An 11,651-nucleotide genomic window follows, 5' to 3' on the forward strand; every position below is an offset into this window, starting at 1 on the left:
AACACTAGGCTCCTGGTAGTAAGGAAGTTGGCAAGTTCTACTAACATCCAAGTTTCCTCCAGGTACTCTGGCTTTAATCATAACCAGTAATAATCAGATTTACTGTTTTTGCAAATTCCTTCTTTGCACCCAGTGTTTCTATTTAAAACTTTCAATATTTAAAATGCCCAACTAGTGAGCAGATTGGAGGTGCAGCTGGTAGTGTGGGTGCTGAAGAGCAACATGATTCCTCCATGTGGGTTTCTTTCAACCACTTCCAGGTACCTCCCAAACTACATGTAAAAAACTGGCTTCTGTAAGTAAGAAAACTTGTAACTTTCAGCATATCTGTGCCCAGAGGACAGAATAAGGTCCATTTAACATTTGGAGTCGTGCATCAGAGGGCGGGAGAGAACAGACATGTCGGTGAAACACTTAAATAACTCCGCCAGGCATGATTTGAGGAGTTTGGTGTGGAGGAGCTTCAGTGGCTAGCAAACAACTTTGGGATAAAGTGGAATATAGATTTGAGAAACAATCCTGACCGTACAAATGCTCTTCTGGCTATTTTACAAATTATAGCTGGTGGAAAGCATTTCCTGAATAATAAAGACAGTTACTGGTGCAAATACACCATAAAAAAAGGATGTTAGCTTCTTTGTATCCAGTGTTTATGGGTGGTACTGGCCCCACCATGACCAGGAGAAGGAGATTAATAAAAATAAAAGATCCATTTCAGCACATCATACGCAATAAATCCAGTACTTTTTGAGCTGTGTGAATAGCGTACCTGTTCAGAAACCTATGAACTCAGATAACAGAATGAAGGAGATACTTGAACATGCTTTATTAAACAATAGTGGATTTGTGTAGCACCCCCCCCCCCCACACACACACACACACACACACACACACAAATCCTTGTTAAACATTGACATACCACGTACCACCAACTCCTCCACGTACACGGTTACAGTGCTGACGCTCCCACGACTGCGTGAGTGTTAGCTTTTCTATTAGCTTGGATAATGTTATGGGCTGATAAGTGTTTCTCCTTGGGAAGCATCCAAATCCGCTCATTAAATGTTGACTGCATTCCAGGTCAGCGTTTAGAGAGAGGAAGAGGTGCAGAGGTGTGACGAAGAAAACAGCAAGCTTATCAAGGTTACGTACGAGTTCTAGGAGACGCTGACAGAGGAGGATTAAGTGTAACATGGATTCAATAAAAAAAAGAACCGAGTACTATTTCTCTGGATCTATAGCATGCAGTGGAAATATCTCAATATACTACTTGACAAATGTATGGGAGTAAACAAAATCCAATTTAAAAACAAGTGGTACTATAGAGTTGGTTTCCCATTGCAGCAACACGGCTTAAAAAACAGAATTTACAACTTCTAACTCGGAAAAACTAGACAAAACACCTCTTAACTAGAAATTCCTACTAGAAAACCTGGGACGGTAGATTAAACCTTCACTGTGATCTGTTCTATAGTCAGTGTTTGTCTCTGAAGACTGCATTGCTATGTGAACGTTTTAGAAATACATGTGGCTAAACAGTAAGTACACATACGCTATCTAGCCACTTTCATAAGAACACTTGTAGATCTACGTTATTTACATAACCATCCAATTAGCCAGTCGTGTGACAGCGGTATTAAGCATAAAAACACAAAGAAACAGGTCAAAAGCTTTGAGCGTAGCAAGACTGATGGTGCCAGACGGGCTGGTTTAAGTATCAAAGTTGCTGATTCATTGGAAAACAAACAAACAAACAAAACATGTAAGAAACCTACAAGTGTATACTTTATTTCTAAAAGTATGCACACACACCTATATTTATATATATTTTAATGCATTTTCTCCCTTTTTCTCCCAATTTCAGCGAGTCCAATTTATACCCAATTGTGTTATGTTTCCTCTCTACTGGAGCTGACCCCTGCCCCGATTGAGAAGAGCAAGACTGTCACACTCCGACACGTAAGCAGTAGCCGACTGCATCTTTCTCACCTGCACGAGGCGAGTGCATATGCTGATTAGCTTTGTGCACGGAGAGCCACATCTTGATCCGACTCTGTGCAGACATCATCAATCAGCAAGCAGAGGTCGTAATTGCATCAGTTATAAGGTCCCTATCCGGCTTGTCCTACCCTATGAACAACGGCAATGTCAAACGTTATTGAACCGCCCCGGCCCACCGGATGGCAAGGCTGAGATTCGATATGATGTATTAGAAATCCCAGCTCTGGTGTGCTAGCGTGTTTTACCGCTGCACCACCGGAGCAGCTCACCCCTTCATATTATTACAATTATTATTAAGCAAATGCTCTTTTGACTAGATGGGTACAACATCTGGAAAATCTGGTTCTCACAAAACAAAAGTTAATTAAAGCCACAAAATAGGGGCCAAATCAATATAACTGCCTGTAATTTTGTCCAACAATGCAATGGTTGGTTGTTCATAATATTTATACTTACCGTATATAAAAGTAAATGTTAATAATACAGATAATATAAAAGAAAAGTCTCAGGACGATGTATTCAACAAATAATGATGGCCTTATTTTAATATCTTTTGCCATAAAGATTCAAGCATAGACATTCACAGGCACACAAAAACTAAAGTCATCTCTTAAAACCTGAGAAAGAACACTGGTAAAATACCTTAACAGAGTGTAAACAGATAAAAACATAGCTTCTCCAGTAAGTCTTATCTAGTCGTGAGCAATTAGTAACGAGGAGGCAGGGATTTATTATTACTGTCAAGAAGGTTTAGTAAAAATAATAAAACAAAGTCTGACCTTCATAAATCAAACCTGGAATGATAAATTTAATCTGATTTAAAGAAAAGTCCAAAGTATAAGAGAACTATTGCATGATGTGCCATATATATTGATTATTCGCAATACATAATCCAGATTAACATAAAGCTTTAATTAGAATGTACCACTGTTTGCATGTAGTGTGAGGGTGTCAGTACCACATCTCTGTGAGGTATTAACTGATATCATTTCTACAACGGTGGATTAGGGCCACTGTAAAAAGGGAGTATAAAGTCGAGAATAAAGTCGAAATGATTATGAGAATAAAGTCAGAGAAGCGCGGGTCTCAGTACCTGGATCGGCAGCCTCCACTGTGCGTTTACTGTGGTTATCCAATAACCCACGATTATTTTTGGGTGGTTGTTTGTATTGTACGCTTCCATCCACATGACATGATGACTAAACCCGCCAGTGCAACCATTTATAGCGATGCCATGTGGCTTTAGTTTATTGTACGAGTCTATAAGTCTCGGTAGAAGTACTGGTGATGATGCAGACGCCGTTCGCACTGGCAAACGTTCTTCTAAATAAACACAGTTTACTGCAAAGCAGTTTCAGCGTCCTTATACTAATAACAAACTGGTGCTGATGTGCAGGAGATTGAGGATTTTTTTATTAGTGAAACTAAGTATAACTTTTTTTTACAGTGGCCCTAATACGCTGTCGTACATATCAGTATTAAATTAAAAAAATAAATAAATAAATAAAATAACTGGGGTTGGGACATCTGTAACGTTTATTACTTTACCCCATGTGAAAGAAATTCGAAATAAATGTGCACGAGTATTGCATCAGATTTTGCAGATTCATTGTGCTGCCTACTGTCTAAACATACACATGTTCATAATACTGTAAATTTTCCTGTGACTAACCTACACTGTGTGTGTGTGTGTGTGCGTGTGTGTGTGTGTGTGCTAAAATAGCAGTGATGTGCTAAAAATCTGAACATTTTTTAATGACAAACAGACATTATACGCACCAGACTCTTTTCAGGAAATGTGAGCTATTTTACGTACATATTACTCATATTGGAATAAACTGTATTTCACTGTATACATCTGTACAGGTACAATAAATCAAAGTTCACATGATTTTTTGCACTTTTGTCCATTATTAAAAAGAAGAATTCATTTGCAGGAACTCCATAGTATTTTACAAGAAAACCTGACATTACACAGACGTCTCAAGTCGACTTACACACTTCAATACCGAGCAAAACCAGCCAGGTTTGTACGAACGCATTTCGCTTTTCTTTTACATACAAAACGTGAAGGTCACTAAACGCAGCTCTAAGCAGCTAACCACAGAACCCTATCCAACCCTACCGTGTGCAGTCTCGAGTTTTCCCAGGACGGACTCTCTGCGAGACTCTCAGCAAGTGTCTTTTCTTTCCCACCTCTACCTAACCAAGGCGAAATGAAAATTAAACATATTTATATGAATAAACCGAAACGATCTGTTTTGTTTTTACGGGCTTTGAGTCTGTCTTTGTGTTCTGTTGGGAGTATCTGATGCAGCGGAGGGAGTCTTTAGCATCAAAACTTGATTAGATTATAGAGAAGCGAAGCCAACAGAAGGCAGAGAGAGGTGGATGGAGAAGAAGCGGAATTGTTCACGTCTTGTATCGCTCCCGGGCCTGTGGAGAGAAACGGAGCGTTGTGAGCACTTACTCTGTATAAAAAAAGCATTTCCCCACAACTTACTACACGTCCAATGATTTAAAACAGCAAGTAAGAGTGCAAGAGGAACTGAGACTGAGCATATTACATGAATTAAAAGTACAGGGACCAGATTACATTCATTTAATATATCAGCATCATATTTTGGTATAATATCCTAAACCCACTTTATCAGGCTGCACACATAAAGAAAACTTTTATGGATACAGCATTTTACCATGAGTGGGAATGTTTTACTAGTGTCGGTTTGATGGCAGATCATAATATTTTCTTTTTATATTAACCTGCTTGGACTTCTCTGAGGTCCTCATGAAATTTAATGTCCATACAGTTAACATTATTAGTATTATTATATATGCATTTTTAACAACTTAAAATAACTGTGCAGATTTTAAAAAAATAGATAGTTGCAAAGGTGCATTTCACAAATATATGAATAATTTGGCCATATGTCCTTACAATTTTGCGAACAGAATGAATGAAGTGAAAATATTTAGACAGAATTGATCTGAAAATGACTGGAGCACCATTTATGACCATTTATGACAGGCTCAGGCCTGTAGTTGTTTAGGCTGACGACCATTCTAAACTGATCCTGGTGTCTTTAAGTATATTTTCCCCCTGATTGTGTCCTGGTATTAAACATAATATTAATATTAATAACGATTGCATTGTTTTTCCTAATCATTGATTAATTTTTTTATTAACAGCTTTATACTGTTTAGGTTTTGTGTGGCATCAACACAGGGCTGAAGGCAGGAATACACCTTCAAAGTGGCACCAATATATCTTAGAACATCATATTTACTCACAAAATCATGACTAAAAACAATTAAGAGAAGATGGTGGACCTTTTGTATGTTTTGGGACGTGGGATTAAACTACAGTGCTGAAGCATGCAATGTTTAAGCTATGTTACGTTTGTTGTGTTTATGTCTACGATAATTGATCATTGAATTCCTCTCTACTGATGCCAATCCCCGTTCTGATTGAGGAGAGCGAGACTGACACACGCACCCTCCGACACGTGTGCAGTAGCCGACTGCATCTTTTCACCCGCATGAGGCGAGTTTATATGTGGATCAGCTTTGTGTATGGAGAGACACACCCTGATCAACTCATTATCCCTCCACTCGGTGCAGGCGCCATCAATCAGCCAGCAGAGGTCGTAATTACATCAGTTATGAGGAATCCCTGTCCGGCTTCCGCCCTGTATGAACAACAGCCAATCATTGTTCGTGTAGGCGCCCAGCCAGATGGCAGAGCTTAGTTTCGAACCAACGAGTTTGAAATGTCAGCTCTGGTGTGCTAGCGTGTTTTACCACTGTGCCACCTAAGCACCCAGTTGTTTAATGTTTTAACTCCTAAAGCACTGCCTGAATTTATATGGAGGTAATGTTTATTATAAATGATTACTATTACATTCATTAAAATAAAATAAAATAGTATAAAAATAAATAGATAAGAACAAAATAGCTTATTGGCTTGAAGTTTGAAACGCAATTTCAAACAGGTATGTTTTTAAGTATCTCTTAAAAGTGGTTACTGATGTGCACGTACGGAGATACAGAGGGGTTGAGTTCCATAACTTTGGACCAACAACACTGAATGCTCTTTCACCATACGTGCGTAGGTTGACAGTTGGAACTGAAAGCAAGTGAGCATCAGCCGACCGGAGGGAGCGATTGGGACAGTATCTGGACAGCAGAACTGATAGATATTCAGGTGCCAAACCATGCAAGCATTCAAAAACCAATAGCAGAATCTTGTACTGAATGCGATAATGAACCGGAAGCCAGTGCAATTCTTTTAACTTTGGGGTTATGTGTTCGAATGATCTGGTGCGTGTGAGAACTCTTGCTGCTGCATTCTGAACATAATGGAGCTTTTTTAGACTCTTGGTAGGGAGCCCAATAAGAACCGAGTTGCAGTAGTCAAGTCTAGAAGTAATAAAAGCGTGTATTAGAGTTTCAGCAACGGTGGTAGGAAGAGATGAACGCAGTCTGGCTATATTTTTTAAATGAAAGAAAGCAGTTTTTGTTATGTTATTGATGTGGGCCTCCAACGAGAGTGTGCAGTCTATAATGACACCGAGGTCGCGAACCTGGGCTACAGAGGACTGGATAAAGCCTGGAATAGATATTGAGGGCTGACTGATTTTTTTGAAAGTGGAAGGGGATGCAATGAGGATAGCTTCTGATTTATTATTATTTAATTTGAGAAAGTTATTAGCCATCCATTTCCTGATATCTTCCAAGCAGCTGACCAGGGAGTTAGGAATTATGAAAGATCTTTATGTACAACATGTTACTGCAAGTAATATACAAAGCCAAAGGCTGCTGGTTAATAAAAGCCCTTTAGATTTTAGAAATCTATTACGTCTATAAGTTTATTTGCTCACTTTTGATTTAAGCCAATATATGTGGGTACAAGGAAAGGAACCAGCTACTAAATACACTTATCACACTTGACTACAACTAGTTTCAAACAGTGTTATATTATTAAACAAATTTTCTTACCATACAGGATTATGCTTGCATTCGTGATTCCCATCGTGTTCATGGCCACACACGTGTAGTTCCCATAATCCTCTTCAGACACATTGAAAAATATGAGCATTGACTGTTTGCCTTTGTTTTCGATTTTGACTCCATTAAGTCCATTCAACAGGCTGAAAAGAACAAACTGAGGTTAGAATTTTTAACTTGGGTAAAGAAACCTGAAACAGGGTGACCAGAAACAATCTCTCTTGACACAGACATGCACATGTTCTTAAATTGGATTTAAATTTAATGGCACCAGGTAGAATAAATGAATAAATTAAATCTGAATTATTTATAAGTGGGAATAATGACTAAATAAGGCTGAATGATGTGATAATATGTAGAGATCAAATACTATAGAATTTCCTTTGCTAAGATAGTCGTGTCATTTAGGCTGTGCTTTCCCTCAGCAGTGCTATCGACCAGCCTGGGCACCTAACAGACACAACTCTTGTTGTCTAGTTCCCTTTGCAATTCCAAAAGCCATGTTCAGTAACAGCTTTATCCTAATTAGGGCCACAGTGGGTCTAAAAGCAATGCGCATTTGGTAAGAACAGACCCTTGTCAGGGCACCAATTAAACATCAAGCATTACTACCATTTATTGTCAGTGATCATAAATGTGGATACAACCAGGGGGCCTAGAATCTTGAACTGTAACTGCTGTGCTACTTCTGTGAATCTATAGATACTGTATTGATTGGCATAAATAATAAACAACACAATAGTTTAGTAGTTTAGAAAACCTACCGTCGGTCTTCCTTGTACCACTGAAAGTCAGCAAGAGGAACAGCCGACGCCTCACAGTGCAGCACCCCTTTCTGTCCCACCGCGGTTCCCGTACCCCGTGCTCTCGATATGACCGGCGGATCTGTTGAATAAATGCACTATGCTAATAACGATCATAAATCCCAGTATCAATACTCATAAATCTACAGTTTTATATTGTTATATTTTAATAGTAATAAATGTAATGTTGATTTACAGTTTACTGTAACTTGTACTGTTCTGACATCTGGAGGTGAGATTTCATTCGACGAGATGCACTCGTACGATCCAGACTGTTCTTTACTGATAAAAGTCATCTCGACGTACTCCCCTTCAGTGATGATCTGACGACCTGCAACAAAACAAACAGAAAATGTATATTTTTAATGAAAAGGTCAAAAAATATTTGCCATAAATTATACACAATCACCACAGGCAAAGTGATTGCTTGTTTTTGGTCATGTGAACTTGGGAAAGTAAAGATTTTGAAACGGTGTCTTATTTCCAGCAGAGCAGCTTTAAAGCCTATAAAGATGTAAAGCTAGCCTATCCCAGCACACTAACACCCTGAACGGGGTGCTAGTCCATCGCAAGGCAGACATATACACACACACACACACACACCCACACACACCCACACACACACACACACACACACACACACACACCCACCCATTCTCCTATAGGGCAATTCAGTGTCTCCAATTAACCTGGTTTTTGGACCCACACAGACACGGGGAGAACTTGCAAACTCCACACAGAAAGGACCCGGACCGCTCCACCTGGGGATCAAACCCAGGACCCTTTTGCTTTGAGGTGACAATGCTTCTTCATTGTCTGAAATATATCCAACCATCAGGACAAAATGGACTACGGTATGTTTTCAATAATAATAATTATTATTATAATAATTACAATAATAATTATAATAATTATAATAATTACAATAATAATAATATTGAGGTCCACTCCATTCTTGCCAAAGACAACAGCGATGCAGAACTGAATAAAAGACGCTCTGAAATGTGCAGAATGTGAAATTTCATTCTCTAACTGTATAGCTAATGGTGCATATAATAGTGAATGGTGCATTCCATTATCATAGCATTGTGCAGCATTTGTCCCATAATAGCCAACCAGAGTCATATTGTCATGAATTCTGCAGAGCCTACAAATGCATTGTGGGAGTGTGAGAGACTCAGTTCTTCCTTTAAGAAGTTGCCATAGTTTCACCTTTAATAACACCAAACTGAATTCTCTACCAGACCAAATGTCAGAACACAGAGCAATACTTCCACATTAACTCACTTATATTATCTTTCTCTTTCTGCTCCTGTTTCTCCGTTACTCTCGGATGTAAGTTTTTATTTCTGTATCTCATGGCCCTGGGGTTTGGGTGATACAGCCGGCTAATTATGCTTATCTAACCAAATTACTCATTTCTCTAACTTTCCTGGTGTGAAATAGAGGAGAGAGGAATGAGACTGTGTGATTCATGCAGGATTTTACAAAGCTCAGTTAAATTATTCAGATTTTATCACGCACCATGATGGTCAAGGAAATAATCGGACCTGTAGTTATTCAAGCAAACCCAATCACGTTTATCTATTTGTATTTATATGACCATTAAAAAATAAATAAAGGTTTTACATTTGACCTGTCTGTTCAACAGACTTTACATCAGTTTTCTAAATGTAACTACAAGAAGCAGCTTAAAAACACATGTTCAGGTCCTCATTATCTTCTTAGATCCGTTATTTTGTTTAGTATTTTATGCATAATACATTTATACATTTATACAATATATTGCATTGCATTTGAATATTTGAGTTGTTAAAATATATGATTTTTTTTTAGAAATATTTAGTTATGATATATAGTCTATAGTCTATAAATTAATAGCTAAACAGATTGTGGCTTAATACTGAAACAATAACTGATCTTCCCTAATGGTTATTACCATTAGAAAAAAGCATACAGTACATGAAGTTTAGGGTCAATCTGGCTTAATAAATAGAAATACGCTCAATAAATATAAAATATATGTACAACAATTTAAATTATTCATTTAATTGTGTAAAAACTTCTATCAAATTATTCTTTCTTATGCAGCAGCATCTCAGCCCAGCGCAAAGTAAAGCTTGCTTGATTATGGACAGTGTCACTTACGTTCCAGAAGCTTGGTGGTTCCTAGATTTTATCTGACCATACAGACAGATAAATAAAACAGATTTTATTCGGCAAAAACTCGATATGACAGAAACGGTAGTTACTGGTTACACAAGATACACAAATTATTATTATTATTATTATTATTATTATTTAAAGTCAAACCCTCCCATGGTTTCTATTATTATTGTTATTATTATTATTATTATTATTGTTATTATTATTATTGCTGTTGTTGTTATTATTATTATTATTGTTATTATTATTGCTGTTATTATTATTATTGTTGTTTTGTTGTTGTTGTTATTATTATTGTTGTTGTTGCTTTGTTGTTGGTGTTATTATTATTATTATTTAAAGTCAAATCCTCCTATGGTTTCTCTTACCACCCCTGTGTTGATAATACTATTATTCTCTCCCTCAGACACTTAAGTCTCAGCTCGTCTCACATGTCTGGTAGATTATCTCTTATATCTTGATGTTAACTCATCACCTTAAACTTAACCCCAGTAAGACCAAGCTGATATATCTGACCTCTCTCAATGACCATCAGATCAAACCGTCTGATAATATTTGAAACCTTGGTGTCCTTTTGCACTCATGTTGTTAACCTGACAGTCTCACCATTAAACCCTTCGTCTCTATGGAAGCCACTCAGAGTCGTGTCCACTCTCATGTCATCTCTGAACTACTGCAACTCGTTCACTATCAGATCTCTGCAACCAATTCAAAATGCTGAGCTCCACGTGATTTTCAATTAACCCCAACGCTGCCACATCACCCCATCGCTGCGCTCTCCTCACTGGCTTCCTGTAGCTGCCCACATTCGATTTAATACTATGATGCTTGTCTACAAAACCAAATATGGACCAGCCACGACCTACAGTAGAGGATTCTGTACCACGTACCCTTACAGACACAAGTCTGGCTCATCTTGATCCACCAAGGCTCCTTCCTGTACGAGCACCCAGTTGGTGGAATGAACTTCCCCTGTTACCATGACAACCTAGCATCCAAGCCATTTCCATTCATGTTAGCAGGAGGTCGATTTCCAGTGAATTCTTCCACAGTTTTGTTAAATGGAAAAGTGGACGACTCGGCCGATTTTAGCTTTGTTATATGCTGATTTTAGAAACTTCCATTTGTTTTTTAATTGCTTTATGGGTCGTGTGATCTCACTGTTCTTCATTTGCTCAAACTGTTGTCTGAACAACTCGTTCCTGCATCCTTTAAGACCATACATCCTCCTAACTACTTTATAAGTCTTAAAAAGAAACTTTGTCTCTTCTGCAGACCACCCCCCCCAATTTTCTCCATAACCTAGTCATATGCAATTACTCTGGTTGTGTTACGCTTCACCTCTACTGATACAACCCTCCACTGCTGACTGAAGAGCTTCGCAACTTCGACACATGATCAGTACCGACTGCCTCTTTTCACCTGCAAGAGGCGAGTTCACATGCAGATCAGCCTTGTGCACGGAGAGCCATACCCTGATCAGCATTATTACCCAACTCTGCGCAGGCGCCATTAATCAGCCAGCAGAGGTCATAATTGCACCGGTCATGAGGAACCCTGGTCCGGCTCATCCCATCCCTGAACAACAGCCAATCGTGGTTCATGTGGCCGCATTGCTGTGATTTAATATGATGTATTTGAAATCCCAGCTCTGGTGTGTTAGCGTATTTCACC

At 38.4% G+C, this 11,651-nt stretch overlaps 1 protein-coding gene across 2 annotated transcripts in view; it reads right to left on the reverse strand.

Annotated features, from left to right (window-relative positions):
* Window positions 1-2,519: 2,519 nt before the first annotated feature.
* opcml (opioid binding protein/cell adhesion molecule-like) overlaps window positions 2,520-11,651 on the reverse strand; it is a 187,176-nt gene continuing 178,044 nt past the window's right edge. For both annotated transcript variants that reach the window (XM_063013829.1, XM_063013828.1), the window contains 4 exons: window positions 8,008-8,142; window positions 7,773-7,893; window positions 7,000-7,151; window positions 2,520-4,437 (listed from right to left, as the gene is read on the reverse strand). In XM_063013829.1, coding sequence (XP_062869899.1) covers window positions 4,337-4,437; window positions 7,000-7,151; window positions 7,773-7,893; window positions 8,008-8,142 — 509 coding nt within the window. In that variant the 3' untranslated portion in view covers window positions 2,520-4,336. The remainder of the gene's footprint in view (window positions 4,438-6,999; window positions 7,152-7,772; window positions 7,894-8,007; window positions 8,143-11,651) is intronic.

This window comes from Trichomycterus rosablanca, chromosome 18 (genome assembly GCF_030014385.1).
Source record: "Trichomycterus rosablanca isolate fTriRos1 chromosome 18, fTriRos1.hap1, whole genome shotgun sequence".
Classification (NCBI taxonomy): domain Eukaryota; kingdom Metazoa; phylum Chordata; class Actinopteri; order Siluriformes; family Trichomycteridae; genus Trichomycterus; species Trichomycterus rosablanca.